The following is a 26080-nucleotide window of genomic DNA, read 5'->3' on the forward strand; positions in this document are numbered from 1 at the left end:
CTTTTTCAGATCTCGATCACGGAGTTCTTGCTTCAGTTCTCTAAATTCAAGTTCGTACAGCAGTTTCAGACGAGCCATAGTAGATCCGATCCAATCCGATTCCGATCCGATCCCACTTCTGACACCAGTTGTTACAAATCTCACTATCCAGGCTCTCTGCAAACTGCACCATACACCACCAACTTAAAGAACTTGACAACTCAGGGCTCCAAGTAACGTAACACTTTAATAGTTGATAAATAACAGCCAATACTGTACAATTGGCAACACGTACACTGTACAAATATCTCTCCGATAACACCGTTCCGCCGTATCAACTCTTGCACTGGCCTCTCCGTCTCGTTCCGGGCTTGCACTGGGTTCAACAGTTCCGGACTGACTTCACACACTAGGCTCGTTGTGTCGGACTCGATCGCAGACCAAGATCAAGACGCCGTTTGTCTCAACTGTACTTCATAGTACTCCGCACTAAACCGTCGTAATGCTCCGTACAGAACCACACCGCTGAACTGTGCTATAGTCGACCGTATTTTGAACTCTTGTCGTGAACCTCCTTTCTGAACCGTCTTGACTGCGTCACCTCCGCTCTTATATAGGGTCCCTACTGGCCTTCTCGAACCGGACAGAACGCCGCTCGACGTTTCTAGGTGGTCAGATGACTACAACTCTCGTAACGCTCCTGAGCTCTGTTCACGACGGCGATCCTTCCCGAACTGTCCTGTTGACACTCGACTCGGCTGACCGTCGTAGCTCGTCACGGTTGACCGCTCGTCTAGCGCTGGCCTGGGGCGATTTGAGTGGGCTGACTACACACACACCACTACCCCTCTCTGTGCCACCACCAAGTTTATAACAATATATTCAGCTTTTTTTTCTGTCTTATCACTTGTTATAAATGAGTCACAAGTTGCCCTTTTTGTCTAATATTTGTCTTCCCAAAGTCCAGAAGAAGAGCTTCTAGGATCGCTATCGCTCTCGTGAAAAACTAGAGGGGAAGATTGTGCGAATGTCTTGCAAAAAATACATTGAAGACAGTAAGATCGAATTAAATAAAATCTTTTCAATAACAACTGATGGAGCCAGAAGTGTGACTGAAAAAATAAAAGGGCAACAACGATTCCTAGAAGCAAAATAAACTGAACTTTTTATGTTTCTTTGCATAATGCACCAAGAAGCGCTTTGTGCCCAAACATTTCCGGTCGAAATAGTTGAAGTCATGAATTTGGTAATCAAGATTATTAACAGCATCTTGCAAAACAGAAATGGAAAAGTGGTTTGAGTGCTGGGAAAAGTCCCAAAAAGCCCGTGGAGTCTGGGAGCGCATGAGGCGCCCTGACCGCACTTCCCCGTGATGAAGGCTGTCCATAGCACAGAGCAGGCAGGCCACTGTCCTGTTCAATGCGGCCGCAGTGGGTCCCGCACTTTCTTAGGCCCCGCGCTATTTATAGGGGTAAATTATTAAATTAAACCATTATAACTAATAACAGGGTTCTCGCGATTTTCCAGGAAATTTTCCGGAAAGTGTAAAATAGTTTATACGAAAAAGTCCTGGTAATTTCCTGAAATTATTATATCGGCACAATTTAGGCTATGTCGTGCCCGTAATCCTTTAAGAATCACTCTCCCTTTATATAACAAGAGCTAAATTCTATACAGTTAAATCATTAAAAACAAGGTCTATTCACAGTTAAAATAGTAAAGGTAGTAAAAATTTAATAATTTGGTAAAAATCTTCGTCTCGATAGGTCTTGGAAACCAAAATTTCTCAACCTGTATGGTGACATGTATGCACTACACAAAACAGCAGGGTTTCTGTCCAGACCTTTTGCAAGAGAGGATTTGATTTTCTCAAGCCCTCACTCAAAAGTAGTTTGATGATGATGATGATGAACGGCATCTTGCCAAAAGCACTCTACCATTGTCAGTTAAAAGAATTTTTAAACGAAAAGGAGACTCAATATTCCGACCTCCTTCTTCCCAATAAAGTGCGATGGCTTTCCAAAGGTAAAGTGTTAAAACGTTTTGCTTGAATGAGTACATTCCTAAATGACAAAGGCATTAATCTCCCTAAATTAGAGAACGACAAATGGTTGCAAAAATTTATTTTACTTTATGGTTGATACAACCGAGACATTAAATGAGCTGAGTATAAAACTGTAAGAAAAGGGGAATCCAGCATATGTTTTGGATAAAATTACAGATGAATTTGTTGACAGCTTGAGCAATTCAAAAACGACAAAAGCATTCAAGCATTCAGAGTAAAACCTCTAAACACAAATAGTCACGAAATCCACATTGATCCATTTGAAATTGATACTTAAAAAAGAAAAGCTTTGTGGAGTGGGAAATTTACAGAGTTGAAAGTCAAGTTGGAAGAGTTGAAACTCCAGAGATGTATGTACGTATCGCAACAAAAATGGAAAGCTTTTAAAGAAATGCCTTGAGTCGAGGCACTTATTTCGACGCATGGAATAGTCCTCCAGATTGCTAATGCGAGGTGAAGAATTCTGCATTTGGAAAGCTGTCTATCTTCAGATTGACATATTTGTGCGAACTAGTGTTCTGTTGCATGAATATGACTAAAAGTAAAATAAGAAGCCAACAAACAAATGAAAATTTAGAGTTAGGTTTGAAACTAAAAATAAGTTATGAGCCAAATGTAACCGAACTTTCTAGAACCATGCAAAGCCATCACTACCGTTGAATTAGTTAGCTCAATTGTTTGTTATAGAAGTACAAGTTAGTGTTGTATGTAAAAGTTTAGTTGTTTAAATTTTTTACTTACATAATAAGTAATTATGTTTTAATAATATATATATATATATGTCATAGGCGTAGCCAGGGAGGGGGTTGGGGTTCAAACTTCCCCCATGAAATGAAATCCCCCCCGCAGGGGGACGATCGGAATTTAGTGACTGATTTTTTGCTTTGATTTTGTTTATTTTAGGTAAGATTTTAATACTAAACCATCACTTGCCCCAGCACAACCAAGGGGTTTTGAGTTTAAAACCACCTTCCAGGGAGGTTCGAGTTTGAAACATTCTACCAGGCGGAGTTCGAATTTAAAACCCCCTAAAGTTTAAAAACTCCTACCAGGGGTTTTTACAGTTAAATCCCCCTCTTCTATAAAACAAAACAAAATAAATGTAAACGACAATCCCCAAATTCCAAGAGCACAGTTAAGGAAGATTTTGATTTAAAAACTCCCTCCAAAATTTACGATAAACCCCCCTCTTCAATATAAAAAAAGCAAATTACACACTCAAAATTCTATGAACCTAGCCAAAGGGATTTTGAGTTTACCCTCCCCCCTCTTCAGTAAGGTTTGAAGCTAAAAAATACCTCTTAAATATAAAAAAAAAAAGCAAATTGCACACTAAAATTATTTGAGCGTAGCAAATTTAATTATGGGTTTTGAGTTTAAACCCCTCTCCTAAAGATGGCTTTTTTTAAAGTTTAAAACCCCTCCAGATGGTTTTGAGTTTAAAATCCCCTTACAGAGCGTTTTGAGGTGGAAAAACCTCTATCTTCAATATTATTCTAAAGCAAACTTCAGTTACTGAATTCTATTACCATAGCTAAATGGGGTTTTGAATTGAAAAAAAAAAAACAATTCCAGAGATTTTTTAGTTTAAAAACCCACACAGATGATTTTGACGATAAAACTTTTCGATATAAAATCTAAAACAAAATACAGTCACTTAATTCCAAGAGTGTATTCAAGAGAGGTTACACATTTCTACCAGTGGCGGGGGCTCCATTAATAAAGTGCATTAAATAGTCATCTGCCGAAATTGAAAAAACACTAAATGTGGCTCAACAAAGACAGATTTTAGGAGTCAGTTATAGAGATCGGGTCTAAATCAAGGAAATCCTATGCCCTTAGTAAGATTGTGACAGAGCGTTGCATGAGGTTTATGCATAAGAAGAGTTGCGATGACATCCTAGTACAACTTGGCGCCACACATTCATGGAGGTCCTCAGACCAGGTGGGAAGAGGCTTCAGTCATTACCAGTGACAGATTTTTGTGGAAACAGCTTGACGGCAAATGCGCCGAACGGCGCGGGAGGGTCTAAGTCAGTAAGAATAGCAGTTTTAATAGCAGGAAAATGCACGGTAGATACCTCAGAATATGCATTTTGTTGGCTTTCAATACCAGAAATAGTACTTGGCGGCGGGACTCCGCCCCGCGCTGGGGGAGCTCCTAGCGCTCCCCCCCCCCCAGACCTCCTTGCTGGCAATGGCGGGGAATCTACAATTTTCCCACTAACACCAGGAAGAATCTTTTCTAGGGCACTCATAATTACATATAAATTTTTTTTCGCAAAAAATATCCTGGCTACGCCAGTATATATATATACTAGCCGGACATTACCCGCGGCCTAAGGGCTTTAGTTTGTGTATTACTAATCTAGTGGATTGGATTTACATATATGTCAAACTTAGCTAATGTTTCTTTCAAGTTTTTCTCTTTCGTCACGAAAATAAAAGTAGTTTTGTGAAAATGGGTTTACCCGTTAAGCCGATACATCCATATCTATTAAAAACGAAAGAAGCGCGAGATAAACGAAATATAAAGTACAATTGAAACGGGTTTACTCGATTTCTTAAATAAATGGGACGTCTAAATTCGCAGATATAAGGAACGAATTTATGTATGATAAATGCTTTTGAAACACAAATTTGAAGGTTAATTTTATTAAATAATGAAATCAATAGACTATATTTTGTATTTCATGTGCAAAGTGTAGTTCTTAAAATTAGATCTAGATATAGATCCTTTCGATTTTCTCTCATGTAAACATGGCATAGATCCATGAAATAGTAATACTTTCATAGAGTTGGGCTAACCTTTTTTTTTTGAGGGTCTTAAGTTTGTTTTAGATATACATACGACATGGTTCCAGTTGGTACCCAAGTAACATTTATTATTTATGCCATGTTTTATCAAGATTGGTGAAACGGTTTGGACTTCTATGAGGAACATACATACATACATACGCCTGAGAAAAAAAATCTATTTATTATTTATTTATATATAAGTAGTGTTTTTTTAAAAAACAAATTAGCTAATATTTATATCTATATTTTTTTTTTTCAAAATGGCGCTGCACTGTGGCGACATGCAATTTGTGCTTTCATTATTCATTATTATTTCTTTGCTGGATGTATATTGAATGTTCTTTTGTAATCAGTTATGCAGATGAAGACTTCTGTTTTCAAGGTGGGCTCCACAATGAGTATTTACATTAAACGTTTTACTAGATCTAGACTTGTTCAACTTTGGTTATTTGGTTAGAAATAAAAGAAGAAAAATGGCGAGCCAAGATGGCGGCCGTTCTAGTACTAGATCTATTCATTATAGTAAAGATCAACTCCTCGGACTTCGTTCAAAGAGGAAGCCTCTTCCACCGTGTTATGCACATATAAATTGTTTCTACCCTTCCTCTATTAGTACAAGGAAAAGAGGGAAAAAAGGAGGACTACGGCAAAGACTGAGAAGAAGAGGTTTTCGCCCACCACTTCCTACGATTATTCTAGCTAACGTCCGCTCAATAAGAAATAAAGTGGACAACGACAACCTGATTGCTATTGATGGTTTCTCTTGCGTGAGATCTGACAGAACGGCTGAGTCTAAGAAGAAGAAAGGTGGAGGGCTTTGTGTGTACATCAACCTCAAATACTGTACCAACTACACGGTTAAAAAGAGAATGTGCTGTCCGGATCTAGAAATACTAGCGCTTTCATTGAGACCTTTTTATTTGCCACGAGACTTTGGTGTTATTTACATGGTCCTGGTTTATGTTCCGCCTACAGCCAAAACGGAAGTTGCAGCTGCAATCATCGCTGACGTAGTGCATGAGTTTCAGACAAGGTCACCGGACGCACCAGTAGTTATACTGGGTGATTTTAATAAATGCACCTTGAAGGTTGACCTACCCACATTCTATCAACACATTTCATGTCCGACAAGAGAGAACAGAACTCTGGACTTATGTTATTGTAACATCAAAGGAGCATTCACATCTCGTGAAAAGCCACCACTAGGATCATCGGACCACAAAACACTACAACTGCTGCCTACTTACCGTACAAAACTTAAAGAAGGAAAAATCATTCAAAAAAACGTACAAGAATGGACTCAAGACAATATTCTCAAACTACAGGGATGTCTAGACTGCACTGACTGGAATTTGTTCAAAGAGACCACTTCAAATCTGGAAGAATGGGTTGACGCAGTGACAAATTACATCAAATTCTGTGAAAACATGTGTGTCAGCACTAAGAGCATCAAGATATACCCCAACAATAAACCATGGGTCACTGCAAAAATAAAACGGGAAATAATCAAAAAGAAAAGAGCATTTATGAGTGGCGATGGACAGACAAGGAAAATTGCTCAACGAAATCTCAACGTCGTTCTTGAGGAAGGGAGGAGAAACTACCGCACCAAACTGGAAGACTCAATTAATACAAGTGACATGAGACAGGCGTGGGGCATCATGAACAAAATGGAAGGAGCACAAGTCAAAATTAAAAATAATCTTGCTACAAAAGACGAAAAAACATTGGCCAACGAGTTAAATGATTTCTATTGTCGCTTCGACACGAAAGATTTTAATTATCTAAGACTCAAAGCCCTTGAGGATGTCAATGTTAACAACTGCTTAGAATTAGCGATTACTAAAGAGCAAGTTTGTAACATTTTCAAAAACGTCAACCCAATTAAAGCTGGTGGGCCTGATGGAATAAAAGGGCGAATCTTAAAAGAATGTGCTGAACAACTAGCTGAACATTTCCAAGATATTTTTTCTACTTCATTACTAAATTATGAGATACCACCTGTGTGGAAGTCATCTATAATTGTACCTGTGCCAAAGGTTTCCAAACCGAAGGAAATAAATGACTATAGACCTGTTTCACTTACTTCCATTGTGTCTAAATGTTTAGAAAAATTGGTTAAAATGTTTCTTCTGAATGATCTTTGTAATAAGTTAGACCCTTTACAATTTGCTTACCAAAAGGGTAAAGGTGTAGACGATGCCATCCTAAATATTTTAAACTGTGTCTACAAGCATCTGGACTTAACGAACACTTATGTAAGATTGCTCTTTATTGATTTCTCGTCAGCTTTTAACACTATACAACTTCATTTACTCATTGAAAAGATGAAAGCGTTGCAGATTAGTCCATACATAATACTATGGGCTAATTAATTTTTGACCCAGAGAGCTCAGAGGGTTAGGGTAAACAATGTTATATCTAATGAACGCATAGTTAACACAGGGGCGCCCCAGGGGGCTGTGACATCGCCATTGTGGTTCATTTTGTACACCAATGATTTTCAATCCGATAGTTCTTGTTGCTCCTTCACAAAATTCGCTGATGATGCGGCTCTTCTTGCCCTGCTCTCAGAGAGCTCAGACGTAAATGAGTATTTCAAAGAATTAGAACACATTGAAAAATACTGTAAAGATAATTTTTTATTATTAAATGTAAAAAAAACCAAAGAAATGATAATCGATTTTCGTAGGGACAAGAAGGAAAATGATATTGTTTCTGTAGCTGGAGAGACTATTGAAATTGTGCAAACCTTTAAATATCTTGGCACTATCCTAGACAATAAACTAAATTTTACTGCAAATACTGATTATATCAGCAAAAAAGGGCAGCAAAGATTACGACTACTAAGAAAACTGTCCTCGTTTAATGTTAGCGAAAGGCCTTGGCTATGTTTTATCACGCTCACATCTGCAATATTTTAAGTTTCAATATCACTGCCTGGTATGGCAATCTGAGCATTAAAAATAAAAATAAACTTAATAGAATCCTAAATGCTGCTGGCAAAATCATTGGCAAAAAAAACAAACCCCATTTGGGCAGTTGTTTGAGACAAACATCTATAAAAAAGCTAACAAGATCCTCGAAATAAAGAATCACCCTTTGTGTCAGGATTTTGTGATTTTACCATCACAAAAGAGATACAAGACACCGATAGCAAAGACAAACAGACACAAACACTCTTTTGTTCCCCTGGCAATCAAATCATTAAATAAGAACAATCTGGTATAAACTTTGTCACATGTAAATTATGAGTGAGTCTGGTGTGAATGTACACTTTGGTTTCTTATAGTTATAATGTTTTTTGTTTGTTGTAATGCACAAATTGTAAGACAAATTTCCTTACGGATAATAAAGATTATTATTATTATTATTATTATATCTATATCTATATATATATATATATATATATATATATATATATTTATTTATTTATTTATTTATTTATACATATATATTATAGCTAATTTATTTGAAAAACACTACTTATATATAAATAAATAGATTTCTTTTTCGTATGAGATAAATAGTTTCACCGTTTTTTATATTTTGTGCAGGCTACATGCGATTCTGAAATTATATTTTCAATAAAGCTTTTAGTTATTCATATCTAAACGTGATAAACAGATGGAAAGACAGACTCCATAAAAGTAATGACGGTTGTTCGCCATTTCAGGCAACCGAGTGTGGTTTGTTAAAGAAAATTCATATACAACTTTTTCCCGTAAATTTTTGACAGGCTCTAGTTATTAGAATAGAAAATAAAGTTCATCGACATTACCAACACATTTCATACAAAATCACAATTAATATTAAATTCTTACCTCAAAACCACCAACAATGATCAATCCTGAAATATCAAATTCATTTAATCGAGTAGCTATTGATCGAAGTCCGATTTTGTAGGCAGTTTCTCTAAAAAAAATTAAAAAGAAAGAAAAATGATCATTAAATAAGTTAAGTATCAATAAATCAATGACTAAATACACAATGCATTATTTACTTACTGACTTATTCTGACGAAACCCCAGGGGACCATATGTGCAACCATGCCTCTCCACTGATCTCGGTTATGACCAGCATCTGCTCAAATGTCATTGCAGTATCCTCAGCTTTGCAGATGACCAACCTATTCCAGATATGTTTGGGCCTGCCCTCCTGCTTCCTTCTTTGCCTGTTCCAATCAAGTGCCTGCCTTGCAACATTAGCACTTGGTTTTCGCAGGGTTTATCCTATCCAGATCCACTTTCGTTTTTTAATATTTTGTTTTTTTGTTTGAATCAGAGTAGATACGAAATATTATAGAACAAAGTCTTGAGTACCAACAACGGCTAACGATCAGTTTCGTGGACTTCAAAAAAGCGTTTGATAGTGTCCACCGAGAATCACTATGGAAAATAGTTAGAGAATACGGTATCCCGGAAAAATTCGTCCAGATCCTACGACACCTTTACAGTCAGTCTAGTTGCTGCATTAAAACAGAAGAGGGAACAACAGAGTTTTTTACAATCGAGACAGATGTGAGACAGGGGTGCATCTTATCTCCCTTCCTTTTCCTCCTAGCCATCGACTACATAATGAGGAGAGCTATGAACCAGACTGCCTTTGGTATTCCATGGCATGAACAACTCCAATTGACGGACTTGGACTTTGCTGATGATGTTGCACTACTCGGGGCTACAAATAAATGCATTCAAGAAATGACGGAGAGCCTAGACAGAGAGGCACCCAAAATTGGCCTCCGCATAAACTTGGATAAGACTAAAATTATGCGAGTGGGATATAAGGCAAAGGGTGTCCCCGTCAGACTTGGCGAGTCAAAGCTTGAAGAGCTGGACAAGTTCACGTACCTTGGCAGCATCATAACAAGTGATGGAGATGCTTACCATGATGTAGCGTGGAGCGGCAGGGAGCGTTTTCCAAAGGCTGCAGCCTATTTGGACTAGCCAAGCCATTGGACTCGAGACAAAAATACACCTTCTCAACACAATCGTCATTCCAACTGCTACATATGCATGTGAGACGTGGAAGTCATCTGTCAAAATTGAGAAAAGACTAAATGTGGCTCAACAGAGATGGCTGAGACGGATTTTGGGAGTCAGTTACACAGATCGGGTCTCAAACAAGAAAATCCTATGCCGAACTGGGAGTCGAACACTTAGTGAGGTTGTGACTGAGCGTCGCATGAGGTTTGCGGGACATGTTCTACGTCAAAATGAATTACGCACACCAAGAGTTGCGATAACATGGAAGCCAAAACGAGGAAAGCGCAAACAGGGACGTCCTCGTATTACTTGGCGAGACAAAAATCTAATCAGAACAGTGGACACCAGGTGGGAGGAGGCTTCAGACATTGCCAGTGACAGATCTTTATGGAGACAGCTTGCCGCCCAATGCGCCGAACGGCGCGGGAGGACCTAAGTCTAAGTCTAAGTAAGATATCTTTTAAAGCCACCTGATTCCCAATATCTGAAGTAAGGCAACTGTCGGCGAAGTTCTGGACAGCTTCCATATTTGTTTTTGTGTCTCCCCGCTGAGAAAGACCGACTAAAGGTTTGTGCTCAAGATTTGGATCTTGTTCTGTAAAGACAATGCTTTGAAGCATCAAATTATTTGAAAAGTAGCAAAGACGGATGTGGTTGGTGAAATCTTTCAGAGCCTTTCGCTTCAATATTTTCAGAAAGAACATCCAAATGAAATTATAGACAAATGAGAGATAAGAATGGAGAAAGAAGGTTGACAGATCTTGTGTAGTGCCCCAACGGTACAGCAGATCAAAGGATAGGTGCAAGTGAATGCAAAGTTAGATGTGAAGCTGGCCTAACTAGTTCCCCTTTCAGACCTTGTGGTCTATAGGGCAGATGATGTAAAGTTCATCTGTTTTTGTGGCCTACGGTTAACGAGAGTGTCATGTAGCCAGCACAACGACCAACCGCCTTTACTTTTCCCCAACTAATATCAGGTACCCATTGGAGCTGGGTGGACTCAGAGGCGCCTAAGGCTTCCGAAGTTGAAAATCCCAGTCTTCACCAGGATTCGAACCCGGGGCCCCCGGTTCAGAAGCCAAGCGCTTTACCGCTCAGCTACGGCGCCTCTCCTGGCCTAACTGAAGTCTTATAATTTGATGTACTTGTTTTGAAAAGGCCCAATCTCTTATTCGAATGCTAAAAAAAAAAATACAAAAATTTCGCAATAAAGAAATATTTTACGAAAATGAAGTTTACAAGATTACTATTCGTTTTAATTTAGGTCTAACTTATAGTGCATACTAATTAGCTTTTTCTCTTTAAAAAACTGCTTGCATAACTGATTTTAAAAATTAGATTTTTCGCTTTCAGAAAAAAAAAGTAGCCGTTGCATCAGAACTTTGAATGGTCTAAAATATTGTGATGTCGGATTTTCAATATCTTTTCTAGTTTACGAGATGGACGGACATACGGTCAGACGGACAGAAGGACAGACGGACGGACATTTCGCACAAAACTAATAGCGTCTTTTCCCCTTTCGGGGACCGCTAAAAATCAGTTTCGGTGGGGGGGGGGGGTTGAACATTAAAAACCCCACCCTGGCTACGCCCATGGTCAAATGACGCCTCACTTTCAAGGGAAGTTGGACGCCTTCTCTCAACCTTTCTATATGACTCTGAAACATGGACACTATACAGAAAACAACTAAGATTATTGAGTGCTTCCACCAAAGATGCTTGCGCTCGATCATGGACATACGGTGGCAAGACCGCACTACAAACAGCGATGTCCTTGCGAGCGCCGGTATGGACAGTATAGAGGGACTTCTTATGGTCCGGTAGTTACGCTGGGTAGGGCACGTATCCTGTATGAGAGACGAACGTATGCCAAAGGCAGTCTTTTTTTGGTGAGCTAAAAGGTGGTCGACGTAACAGAGGTGCCCCACGGAAACGCTTCAAAGACCAGCCTAGGCGTCAACTTTCCTTGGCTGACATAGAAAAGAGCACCTGGTTGCATGCGGCCTCAGAACGAGACAGCTGGAGGTCTTTTGAGACCAAAAGAAAATCTGCTGCCGAGGACACACGCAGACGACGAAAAAAAAAATCTAAATCGACCACCTGCAGACAATGGTTATGCTTGCCCTGGATATGGCAAAATATGTAGGTCACAGCTGGGGCTTCGCAGCCACGGGAAATACTGCACTCCTCACTAATCTTCGGACTCGAAGACAAGCCTTATTATTATTTTCTATAATATAGATATATGTACTTTTTTTTCAAAATGGCGCTGCACTGTGGCGACATGCAATTTGTTCTTTCAAATTGAATTCTAATATTGCTTTGAAGGATGTATTTTTGATGTTCATTTGTTATTAGTTATGTGGATGAAGACTTCTGTTTTTAAAGGTGGGCCCCACAATGACTTTTTACATTACATATGTTACTAGATCTAGATTTGTTCAATTTTAGCTATTCTAATATAAATAAAAGAAGAAAATGGTGACCCAAGATGGCGGCCGATATAGTCCTGGATCTATCCATTATGGTAGAGACCAACTCCTCAAATTTCGTTCAAATAGGAAGCCTCTTCCATCCTGTTATGAACATAGAAATTGTCTGAACCCTCCCTCTGTTAGTACAAGGAAAAGAGGGAAAAAAGGAGGACTACGGCAAAGACTGAGAAGAAGAGGTTTTCGCCCACCACTTCTTACAATTATTCTAGCTAACGTGATAGAGTTATATGCCCATGTAAGCTATGACCACGTTTTTAGGGAATGTTGTTTACTAGCGTTTACCGAGACATTGTTAGAGGAGGAGGACAAAGACGATCTGATTGCTATTGATGGTTTCTCTTGCGTTTGATCTGACAGAAAGTCTGGGTCTATGAAGACGAAAGGCGGGGGCTGTGTGTGAGTACATTAACATCAAGTACTGTAACAGCTACACGATTAAAAAGAAAATGTGTTCTTGCGCTGAAGTAAATAGAAAATGACTTTTAAAGATTAAAACATGTTTTAGATATATTTTCTTTGATCTTCTCGAGCTTTCCATTAGCCCGATCGAGCTTACTAACTGGGACCGTAGTGTATGTATTGTAGCCCTAAAACAATCTTAAGACCCTCAAAAAAAAAGATGACCAACTCTATGAAAGTATAATAATTTCATCGATCTAGGCCATTCGGAATCTGCCTTTGGGCCGCCTGCCTTTTGGTTTTTGCCTGTATACGATTTTTGCTCCTCTGTTATCTGACATTCTTTCTTAGTCAGTGTCCAGGTCTCACTTGCATACATTGTTGCTGGTCTTATTATGGTTTTGTATATTATTTTCTTGGTTTTCCTTGAAATTGTCTTGCTCTTAAGTAAATGATGGGTGCTATAAAATGCTCTGTTGCCTCCTGCTATTCTTACCTTTATTTCTGTTAGTAAGTCATTTTTTAAATCAATTGCACTTCATAGATATTTAAAAGTTTGGACGTTTTCAAATTCGTAGTCTTTGATTTTGATATATTGTCCCTCTGTTTGATTGTCTTTTGTCATTGCGATGTACTTGGTTTTACTGTCATTGACCTCAAGTCCTGCTGGTCGAGATGCTTCTTCTAGTTGTGTGAAGTCTCTAGCAATGTCAGAGGTTTCTTTACCCAATAAGGCAATGTCATGGGCATAAGCAAGGTATTGTAGAGGTTGGCTGTATATCGTCCCTGTTGGTTGTCATGCCGTAATGTGTAATATATCTCTTTATCAATAATAGGCTATTAGTTTGTTATTAAGTTAACAGCAATGCCTGGTCGTGCAGTCAGCGCGCGATGGACTGATTATTTCGTCAGTCCCGGTTTCCTACCCTGCTCGCTGCCATCCACCGTCGACCAGCGTGAGATTTGGATAAGGAAGTAAATTATCTTATGAAGGAACATCCAAAACATGTAAAACATTTTACAGAAAAAAACAACATTTTTTTACAACGCCAAAAGAATCTTTGAAGCATTATTACTTTTGACAATCAAAACAAAATCACGTCTTGAATATTCCTAGCGAATAAGCGGATCCGACAGGGATGCGACTCCGACGGTGGCCGCCTCTGAGTTTATGTTGTCACATAAACTCTCTTTGTAATCACTAAAGCGCTATTAATTCTATTATTTCTATATGTTTTATTTTCTTTCTCTTCGAAACTGGCGATATTAAAAAATCAACTAGGTTATCTCCCCTTGAAAATATTTTTAAAGTCTTGATTCAGTGCTTAGACATCGCAAAACATTCTGGCCAGTGGTTGCCAGGGCTACCTAGAGACGTAAATACGCCAGCTAAATGCGGAAATTTCCCTCGCCATGGTTAGCGCTGCCCTCGGCCACTTATAGTAAGTGGGACCGAAAAAAGAGGAGCGGTGCGCCTTATATCGGTCAATGGCCGTACTGCTGGAACCCTCAAACAGAACTTAGGGTGAAGAGCTCCCGGTCCAAGCCTCTTCGTCGGGTAAAGCCTTTCCAACGATCAACGGGATAATGGCACCTTCGGCACCGATTCCCTACTTCACTTTATTGAAGTTCTAAATTAAGAGTCAAAATATGTTTACTTACACACTTGTGCCTAATAAGGAACCACCTTCACTCGTCCAATGATGAACTTCATTCCATGTTATAGGTTTTACCTAAGCACAAAACGAAATGAAATAATTAACGAAAGGCTGGCAGCAGATGGCCTCTGTAAGATATATATTAGGGGTGCACCGGATAGTAGCTCAGGCTCCGGCCGAATATCAACCATTTTTCGCTAGCCGGCCATATCCGGCTCACTGCATGATAGTTGGCCGGATAGTGAAAAGTACACCTTATACCTATTAAATATTATGCATAAAATGAACATTCCATTAAATTCTGTTATAATATGTGTTAACGTTTATGTGTGTGTGTGTGTGTGTATTGCATTGTATTAAAATCTTGAAAAAGAAAACTCATTTTTTAATTCTATTAAATTATTATATAACGGAAAACCTTACAGTAAAGTTTAAAATCACAAAAAAGAAATGGATCAATCTCACCGTATTTAGATTTACCAACCAAATACAAAAATAAGCTGGAGTGTTAAGAAACATGTGACCTCTTTAACTAGTTTACGGGTAAAATAGATCTACATGCTTGACTGACATGCCAATGCGTTATTTTCTTGTCTGACCATTCCATTTATTGCGTAGGCCCTCGGAAAAAACGCGTGATGATCAATACCATAAACTATACACAATACACTAGGACTACATGTGTAGGCACACTATGGTTGTTACAATCAATGAAACACACAGCCTTTTTTTTTTGATAGGGAGGGTGTGGAGTTTTTTCTTCTAGAGATGGTTTTTCTAATGCTCTTAGATTTATATAACTTAAGATGTAAACATACATGTCGATAATAGGCCTACAGACCACAATTTAATCTATGCTTCTGCACCATCTACGGTTGAAGCTAAAATTATGTGTAGTTGATGCTGTTAATAAAATATTGTTTGCCGCAAATAAATTAATCTAGACTACTAAATATTGACCTACAACGCTTCAGATTCCCACTATTAACTAACAACCTCTATCAGTATTAAGGTCATAATCCAGCACCAGAAGCGGTCCGTGGCCTTTAAATTACAAGCTTGATGCCCAGTTGATGGACTGAAATACGTGAACGCATAATCCACCCACTATACAACCCAGATTGCAATTTACCTCTGAGAGATTTACATTAATAACTAGTTAAATTAACATTTACATATTTTACATTGGCTACCCCACAAACACCTCTTACAGTTGGTGGCCTATTACATATACATACACACTCATGTTACACAGATTAGTTTGTGATAGGCCCATCTGTTAATAAATGTTGTTAAGCATCAATCAGTAACATAGTTTAAAACAATATAGTAAATAAAAGGAAGGAATAGAAGCAGTACAATGGAATATTCAGTAACAGAAGAATTTTCAAGACATGTAGGTATCCGGCTCCTGCCGAATATCATAAGCTTTTCTTTTTTTTTTTTTTTTTTTTTAATAAACAAGCCACATTTTAACGATCGATCTAATATACTTTTTCAGCCCGTGAATTAGCATATCTGTTACAAAGAAATTTTACGACCCGCTCTCTCTTTCCTTCTTTCTCCCTCTCTCTCTTTCTTTCTCCCTCTCTCTCTTTCTTTCGCTCTCTGGAAACCCCCCCCCCACCACCCCCTTTTTTTTTTAAACCTATGCATTGTAATTTCTCCGAAATAGACTTTTGACTTTATTTAGAAAGACCCACTCCATAACACCGAATACATTTCTTCATACTATCAATTTCAGGCATAGAGACAAAAAGTACACTTTCCAAACGTCCCGATTGAATGCCACACATTCCCGTTCTCCTTTCTCCATTTATTTTGGTATTTTGTCTAAGAAATAAAAATAAATATCAATTTAGTTTTATTAATTAGAATTGTTTCTTTGACCCCTTTTGAATGTAGCGAAATTACAATGAATCTAGATTTTTAATGCTATAAGAATTCTTTTTTTTTTATTGAGTCAGCGTCTAAAGGGATCTTCCGATTGATCACCACACACTTTTCAGATTTTGAATCTATATAGAGCATCAATGGATAGTTTTAAACTTTTAATCTGTAATCTTTAATCCTTAAATCATAAGAAAATTAATCTAAACCTAGAATATTTTTTAATGCTATTAGAATTAGTTTTATTATATATTTATTTAGACCGCGTCAAAAAGAAAGCGGAAATGACGTAAGGCATATTTAAAATAAGTAGACTTAGGGTAAAAGAAATAATTTACTATAAAAAAATTCGGAATCTGTGTGATATTTTTAAAATGCTTTATATATAGACTGTGGACTTTTAGGGAAATACCGAAAATAAAATACAAAGGTCTGAAAGAAATCTTGCGGTTTTTTGATATTAGCGGTCAAGTTGCGACACTGTCAAAATCAATTTTTACCAAGAGTCTAGTCGGTAAAATGAACCTAAATACGAATTTTGAGGCGCATCCATTCGGCAGTTCAAGAAGTTGCTTTATCAATGAGTCAGTCAGCGGTATTTTACGTTTATATATAAACATATATTTGTTTCGTACTTTTCCTAGGGTGAGTCCTTCCCAACTGTTGTAAATGAAATGTGGTTGATAGCCTTTACTTATACAAACACTGACGAATCCCCGAGCAACAGCATTCATTCCACAAGCAGGTTGTCCGACGTGAATCATAGCCAGTCGATAGAATTTCTGAAACATTCAAATGTGAATTTAATATGCTTAGTAATAAACATTTGTGGAAAATAATATTTTAAAAAATATTTTTTACGTAAAAAATGCTTTGTATTTCCATTGCCGTTACACTAATTCAATTTCTTTGATTCCGATGAGTGCAGTGTTTTACATGATAAAGCAAGCCAGTATCGACCTGCATATTTTTCTCGCGCATCTCATGCAGACAAAGCCGTTATAAATTAATATTTAAAATATTCAAACCATGATCTTGCTTTGATACTTTAAACTATTACAATTTTAAAGAATCATTTTTAACTTGAAAACAAACTGAATAGCCTTTTGTCGATAATGATACTTCTAGAACTTAGGCAAGAAAAATAAATGCAGTTTAAGTCATAGGAGCGAATTCAGATACTCATTCGGCATTGTCACAAAGCTTATATCAGCTCACTCTGTCTGGTTACATTTTTAACACATTTTTTTCTCCCAAACCCATCATAAGATCAAGTTGAAACTTAAGACAATTATTTTTTTATACCAAACAAAACATGAATCATAAAAAATTAATACGTCAGTATAAAGAGATAGCTAGATTTGTGTTTTGTCCCCTTAGATAATTGTATGTCCTTCACATTATTTCTTTTGAACGTTGCACATGTTGCGCATTTCATTATTGTCGAAAAAATATCTTTAGACAATCCTGGCCAAAACACACTCTGTTTTGCCTTCGATCTGGTTTTCTCAAGACCAAAATGACCTATGTGCAACTTGTCGAGAATTTCATTTCTCATACTTGAAGGAATTATAATTCTGTTCTCATAAAACAATATTCCATTCTCTTCATGAATACTGTCGTTAAATGACCAATACACTTTCACTGTTTCATGAACTTGAGTGTTTATCTTTGGCCAACCTTCTCTGACATAATTCATTACAAGTTTTAATTTAGCATCAGATTCAGTTTTCCTTCTAATTTCAATAATCTTCTGATCACTTCCCGGAAACTGTGCTTTTGCGCTATGAATTCTCATAACCATGTCATCATTTGAATTTGATTGTTCATTACCATTGATGTTCGCACGCGATAACGTATCAGCTATTTGCATTTTTGAACCTGGAGTGTAAGTTACTGTTAATTGATATCTCAACAGTCTTAACATCATCAACTGAAGTCTTGGTGAAATCTTATGTAAAGGCTTAGTCACAATAGTTTGCAAAGGTTTGTGATCTGATTGTACAGTCACAGTTCTTCCAAAAATATAATGGTGAAAATGTTCAGTTATATAGGGTCCCTGCTGGCCTTCTAGAACCGGACAGAACGTCGCTCGACCATTCTGGGTGGTCAGACGACTACATCCCTCGTGACGCTCATGAGCTCTGTTCACGACGCCGATCCCTCTAGAACCGTCATGTTGACACTCGTCTCGGCTGACCGTCGTAACTCGTCACGGTTGACCGCTCGTCTAGCGCTGGCCTGGGGCGATTTGCGTCGGCTGACTACACACACACACCACTACCCCCATCTGTGCCACCACCAGGTTTATAACAATATATATATATATATATATAGTTGGTAAATGTGGTGTTCTTCCCCTTGTATAAGCTTTTTTTTATTTATTTATTTTATTTATTTTATTTTTTACTTGGCTTGTTTTTAACTTCAAAACAAACTGATTTGATTTCGATTTTGGCATCACATCTTCTATTGTGCAGTTTACTTTTTCAAGAATTCTTTACAGTAAATTATAAATTCAGACAGAATGTTAAAAAGCTATAAAAGTAACAATTTAAGTATTAAAATCAGTTCATTTATAGTTAAAGTATTTAAAAAATCAAAGTTTAGTCTATAAAGTCATTAAAATCTGTTGTAATGTTACTAGAATTATTGTTTATAGTAAGTTATATTTATCTAGGTTATACTTCTTCGATAGTTAATCTAAAAAAGAACTCATGATTTTTCGCCGGATGAATATAGCTGAATAGATCACAGAATCTAGAGCTTGTCTAGATCTAGTCTACCTAAATCTAGATTCTAGATCTGATTAATAACATATAGATATAACACCACGCCGAGTATCTATCACGATTAATCTTAAAATTATTATACTTAGAACTAGATGTTGATGATTAATAATTTCAAAATTGTTTTCTAATTGTTCTAAATCTGGGTTCCATTTTGACTGACATAAGGTGCAAATTGACAGATCGGGACACTATAAAGATATAATAGTTCCTTAGTTTTAAACTAAAGCGAATGCTAGAATAAAAAAAAATAATTAAAAATTAATTTTTTTACTACATAGTTTTGTTTCCAAATGGAAAAAAAAAAATTAATAGTTTTTCGATTATAACCTTAGATTTATTTTCTTTGTAATAATGTGCAAATCCATCAATGAAGCCAGAATTATCAATGAAGTGGCTCACAAACTTTTAAAAAGTTGTTTAAAAAGCTTCTTGATGTCAACTCCATCATTTAAAAGAACCAGAAAGTGTAGTCAATATTGTTGTAACCCTGCCTTGCACCAGTGCTTGAGGTGCGCACTAGCGCACTAGTGAACGTAAACAGGAAGACACTAGGAGAGAGATAATAACATTGCATCAGGGATTGTGAAGAGTCTGAATGTTTGGAAACTAAGAAGCCAGCTTTTGGTGCTGCCTGAAGGTTGTAGAAGGGACCTGGAGCGAAGCGGGGAAGGCTGTCGTTGGTCCACATTCGGGTTGCTGTTTAAAGGACTGGTAAATTAGTAGAAAGACTCTGAGGAAGCTGAAGGATGCTATGTGTTTGTCCTAGTGAATAAACACCTGTATTTATTTCCTGTTACACTGTGTTGAGTTGCATGCCTATTCGTTGAGTGCCTAACCTAGAGTTACAACAATTGGTGTCAGAAGTGGGATTTGGGCAGCTCAACGAAAGGAAAGAATGGCAACGCTTAGGAAGCTAGATGAACTTAGCTGTAAACATTTAAAAGAGGAGCTCCGAGCCAGGGAGCTGAGGATCTTCTGTGCCACAGAAAAGATGAGAGAACGCCTTCGACAAGCCTTGCTGGACGAAGATGAAGATCCGGACTCGTATCTGTTCGAAGTACAACCAGATATCAGAGAGCTCATGAATACCGTGACAGATCAGATGAACTCGTTCCAGGTACAGCTAAAAGAGGTCAACGAGCAGATCTGTACCATGATTAAACAGATAGGTATCAGTACCTCGCTGAACAAGACTGATGATACGTTTGATACCGTGATGAGCAAGACCGACGATCAGATGGCTACCATGTCGACAGGTATAAACAATCCGTTACTCAACGGAGACGCCGTTGATGGTGGCGCTGTCTATGACTGTAATAGTGAGCCGTGCAATCTTGGCTCCTACGACAAGAATCCTAACATTTGTTGTGAAAGTACTGAGCACAGATCTGATCATGCTATCGTGATTCCTGCCTACACTCAGACGTTGAAAAATAACTGTGATGACGGGACCTCCTCAAAGGGAGAATTCGAGCACCGGAAGACCTGCCAACTAAGTATTTGTCCTGATACCAGTATCAGCAAGAGAAGCGCTGATGGTGGTACAGCAGATGGACACATAGGACGTTGTAAACGTGCCCCACAGATATGTCTTTCAGACAAGCTTAAAGATTATACCGTGTTTGACAACTTGGCCTCCTGGGGGCCCACGGCACATCGAGAAAGCCTGCTAGAGCAACGTGTAAGACAAATGGTCTTGATTACCTACGCTATGACATCCACTGCATCGCTTCTTGCCATGAGTCTGCCGTCGGTGGTAACTAAGAGAAAGGCCAGAGAACGGAAACGACTTCCCCTTAACCAAAGGCAGGTCAATTGGAGCAGAAGGAGAAAGCGACACCTGCAGAGAGCAGTGTGGATTGCTTTGTGGGGAGCACGATCAATGCAATCTGTGACTCCCACTGACCGACCTCCACCTGCACTGGCCAACCGTGAACATGTTTCTTTTCGGGACGAAAAGACTAAGGTGGGGGTAGTGTTGTAACCCTGCCTTGCACCAGTGCTTGAGGTGCGCACTAGCGCACTAGTGAACGTAAACAGGAAGACACTAGGAGAGAGATAATAACATTGCATCAGGGATTGTGAAGAGTCTGAATGTTTGGAAACTAAGAAGCCAGCTTTTGGTGCTGCCTGAAGGTTGTAGAAGGGACCTGGAGCGAAGCGGGGAAGGCTGTCGTTGGTCCACATTCGGGTTGCTGTTTAAAGGACTGGTAAATTAGTAGAAAGACTCTGAGGAAGCTGAAGGATGCTATGTGTTTGTCCTAGTGAATAAACACCTGTATTTATTTCCTGTTACACTGTGTTGAGTTGCATGCCTATTCGTTGAGTGCCTAACCTAGAGTTACAACAATATTATTGTTTCTTTGTAGTACATTTTTATAAAAATTCAAAGAATGCTGTCCTTTGCCTTTGATAGAATTTCTTTCACTGACACACCTGTCCATTCTTTGATGTTGTCTTCCCATCGCTTTCTCTGAGTTCCTCTTCATCTTCTTCCTGGTACTGTTCCCTGAACGAAGCTGTTTGCAAGCTCTGAAGACCTTGTGCTGAGGCCATACAGTTTGTGTTAACGTTTTTTGACAGTGGGTTTTAATTGCTGTATTAATCCTGTTTCTGTCTTTATTTGTGATGCGGTCTTTATAAGTGACTTCAAGGATTTAACTATATCTTCATAACTATCAGTTCATTGAATCCTATACTCTTAAGCGAGCAATTCTTATATGTATGTATGTATGTATCCTATACTCTTAAGCGAGCAATTCTTGTATGTATGTATTTATATTTATTAGGGGTGCACCGGATAGTCCCTCCGGCTCCGGCTTCTGCCGAATATCCGGCATTTTTTACTATCCGGTGCTATTCGGCTCCGGTCGGATATCACTACCGGATAGTAAACCGGATAGTAAAAAATACACCTATTTAATATGAATAAAGTTGACCTCGTTCCATTAATGTCTGTTGTAGAATGTATTAATGTTTATATAAAAACAAAATAATGTGCTTAAAAATAGAGCCATTATGAATATGCACCAAACATCGTTTATTATAAAGAGCAGGCGTGTTAATAACTTAATATAAATAGAGATGAAACTTTACATCATAAATGCGCTTTACATACAGAGCAGGAATGGCTGGCACTTTTTCAATTTGTCTTGACCTTTGAGTAAGTTAGTTAACATGTTAAAATGCTACATTCCTTGACTACGTCATGCTGACCAGACGTCTGTCTAGCTGTGCGGGTATATCTCCAGAGGTAGAGATGAACAACTCCCACCCCCTTTTATTTGTTTAGTCCATCACATTGAGTTTTTTATGGGTAGGTAACCACAAGCTAAATACGATGGACGTAGGTTTAATGTCAGCGTATTGACACTCTCTAGTGGTCACACCTTTCTAGGGAACTGAGTTTGTTTACTTAGTAGTTAATCTTTATTAGGGGGGGGGGCTGGACTACAAGAGCCACACCTCTAATGTAACCAGGTATATTTCTAGATGAACAACTCCCTTCCCCTTTTATTTGTTTAGCCCATGACATTGAGTTCATTGATTGACAGGTGACCCCAAGTCAGATACGATGGACGTAAGCACTCTCTAGAGGTCACACGAGGGAACTAGGTTTGTTATGGGGGGGGGGTGGACTAGACTTTACATTATAAATTCGTATTACATACGTAGCAGCGATGTCTGGCACATTTTAAAAGCTTGTCTTGACCTTTGAGTGGTCTTGTAAACACGTAATATTCCTTAACTACGTCACGCTGATAATCTGTCTAGATGTGCGAGTATATCTCCAGAGGTAGAGATTAGCACCCCCACCTCCTTTTGTTTGTTTAGTCCATAACATTGAGTTCACGGATAGGCAGCTGACCACATTAAGCCAGATGTCAACGTGTTGATACTTTCTAGAGGTCACATCTTATGAGGGAACTGAGTTTGTTTACTTGGAGTAGAATTTTTATTAGGGGCGGGACTACAAGCCAAATCTCTATAAGGTTAATCTGGTATGAGTTTGTTTATTATGAGATAGGTTGTCAATCAAGGGTCTGGTCCACAAACCAAATTGTTAAGACATATTGACACTGTCTAGAGGTCACTAGATGATGACACTAAGTTTGTTTACTTGGAGAGAAATGTCAATTAGGGCGCTGAACTACAGGACACATCCCTACAAGTATTTTGTTACACAAGCCACGGGTATAAAAGTGGCTTGCAAGGGCATTTAGTAAATTAAATAGCAATAATGGCTGATAAAAAGTCATCACTTATATGGCGTTACTTTAATGTCAAAACAATGGACTACTCTAAAGCAGTTTGCAATGCTTGTAAAATAGTAATGTCACGTGGTAAACCAGGCAAACCTAAAGACTTCTCAACCACCACTATGATTAGTCATCTACGCTCGAAACACCCAGACTTATTCAACGAAATGTCTGCATTGAAATCAGCATCAAGTAATATCACTGCCTGTGCCAGTACGTCTACGAGCTCCAGTGATTCGTCAAGCCTCACACACAAGCAGCAACCAGGGATTAAAGAGGTCTTAGACAAAGCTAAATTGTGGGATATTAATAGTGATAATGCTAAACGCATTCACTTGGCCATAGCAAAGATGATTGCAACTGACATGGAACCTTACCAAGTAGTTGAGAAGCCTGGATTTATTGGACTTTTAAAAGTACTGGAGAAAAGATGCACTGTGCCTAGTCGCAAATATTTTACAGAACGTGTTATTCCAGATATCTACGACAATATTTCCTCAAAGCTTCGTGAAATGCTATCTGATGCTAAAAGCATCGCTTTCTCAACGGTCACTTGGACAGCTGATAATACCACCGAATCATATTTTGGTTTAACTGCCCATTGGTTGAATGAGTCATTTGACCGAAGCAGCTATGTTTTGCATTGTACTTAAGATATTTACTAAGCCATTATCTGTATTAGATATAAATTTTATTTCGAAAACGGCTCTAACGATTTTCTTTAAAATTTCACGGTACGTGCATAATAGTGAGAAAAAACCTATCAACTCATTGGCCACATCGGGAAAACTCGAAGTCAACCGTTATATCGGTTTGAAAATGGCTCATTATCGAAAAATTAATTTTGGCTAGAATGTTTTATGAATGAAATTTTCTATATGACATCAATGGGAAAAAACTTGACACCGCTTACGTCACTAGGCTCACAGCAGTACACTAAGACATTTCTTCGCAAACAAGAAAAAGTTTTAATCATTCAATTGGCGTAATTAAACATTTGCGCACCATCTTATTGTACATTGATCCATTATGAAACTATAGAAGAAAATAATGAAATTAAATATCTTAATGTATGATTAGTTATTGTGTTTTAAAGGCTTTATAAATTGTTTACACTTTAATTGAGTACACCCGTAGGTAGCTTTTACTTTGTTATTATTTTGCTTGTGAATTATGGCAACATGTTTAAGCTTCGAAGTCTACTGTCCCATACCAAAACATAGGAAATGGTCATAACACAGCTTATCTATGCCTTACTTGCACAACCAGGGCCGGCCCTAACATTTGAGGGGCTCTATGTGAAATGGATTGCGCGGGGACCAGTAAGGGTATGGATAAAAATAAGTGAAAATAAAAAATTTGAATTAGAAAATAAATTTGTATTTGCATTACATTTTTATTAAATGAAAGCTGACGATGCCGTTTTTTTATATCACGCGTAGGACTGGCGTTTACCATATTGAATGACACCCCAAAATGACAATTTTGTCTTTTTAAGGACATTTTTATGAGTTTCAGGAGATTTCCAGAAGCTCCTTGAAAACAATTAGACCACAGGAACCCTATTATAAATTATAATGGTTTAATTTAATAATTTACAGCTAGAATTAGCGCGGGGCTTTTGAATCTTAGGGGTCCACTGCGGCAGCATAGGCCTAAGGCATGCCCTGATGATATCCAGCTCGCGGTCAACGAATTTTCATCACGCTGCTGCTTTTTTTTTTTTGGTTATCCTATAAACCTCTGTAAAACTGAAGTCATGTTCCAGAAGTCACCCAATACAATCTACTCAGCCCCAAAGATCAGCGCGAATAGGCATCCCTTAACGTGGTAGACAACTTCACATATCTGGAAACCATAGTATCAAATGACGCATTACTTTAAAGAGAGATTGATATGTGATCAGGGTTAGTCTTGCTCTTGGACGCCTCCAAGCGAGAGTGTGGCGAAATAAATCGCTCCGCCTGTCTACAAAAATCAGTGTCAACCAGTGATTCTCTCAACCCCTCTATGTGGATCTGAGATATGAGTACTTTATAGAAAGCAGCTAAGATTTCTTGAACGACTTCACCAAAGACCGCAATACAAACAGCGATATTCTTGCAAAATGGTATGAACTTCTTATAATCCGACAGTCACGCATTGCAGGGCACTAATTCCGTATGGGGGACGAACATATTTTGGCAATGTTTTATTTTTAGTAAGCTGAAAGGTTGTCGGAGTAACAGAGATGCCTCACAATAACGCTTCTTTAGAATACTAACGCAATGCGCGATTTTACTTTGTTACTAGGTGCACGTTTTACACTATAACGTAGAAATTTTGCATCACTTGATGATTCTTACTAAAGCCATAATAATAAGGCTTGTATTCGAGTCCGAAGATTTGTGAGGAATGCAGTATTTCCCGTGGGTGCGCAGCCCCAGCTGTGACCTACATATTTTGCCACAAAATGGCAAGCATAACCATTGTCCGCAGGTGGTCGATTTAGATTTTATTTTCGCCGTCTGCGTTTGTCCTCGGCAGCAGATTTTCTTTTGGTCTCAAATGAGTATCCCGCGGCCTTCGTGAGTGACCTCTAGCTGTCTCGTTCGGCGGCCGCATACAACCAGGTGCTCTCTTCTATGTCAGCCAAGGAAAGTTGACGCCTAAGCTGGTCTTTGAAGCGTTTCCGTGGGGCGCCTCTGTTACGTCGACCACCTTTTAGCTCTTAAAAAAAAACTGCCTTTGGCATACATTCGTCTTCCAAACGGGATACGT

At 38.3% G+C, this 26080-nt stretch overlaps 1 protein-coding gene across 7 annotated transcripts in view; it reads right to left on the minus strand.

Annotated features, from left to right (window-relative positions):
* Positions 1 to 26080, minus strand: part of LOC106074311 (ATP-dependent 6-phosphofructokinase-like) — a 222592-nt gene that overhangs the window by 58561 nt on the left and 137951 nt on the right. For all 7 annotated transcript variants that reach the window (XR_008773899.1, XR_008773898.1, XR_008773897.1 and 4 more), the window contains exons 15-17: positions 16905 to 17051; positions 14384 to 14454; positions 8668 to 8758 (exon numbers count right to left, since the gene is read on the minus strand). Coding sequence is in view for 4 of the 7 variants with exons in the window: in XM_056005429.1 (XP_055861404.1) it covers positions 8668 to 8758; positions 14384 to 14454; positions 16905 to 17051 (309 nt within the window). In the remaining 3 variants the exon portion in view is untranslated. The remainder of the gene's footprint in view (positions 1 to 8667; positions 8759 to 14383; positions 14455 to 16904; positions 17052 to 26080) is intronic.

The sequence above is a fragment of the Biomphalaria glabrata genome, chromosome 12 (assembly GCF_947242115.1).
Source record: "Biomphalaria glabrata chromosome 12, xgBioGlab47.1, whole genome shotgun sequence".
In the NCBI taxonomy this organism is placed as follows: domain Eukaryota; kingdom Metazoa; phylum Mollusca; class Gastropoda; family Planorbidae; genus Biomphalaria; species Biomphalaria glabrata.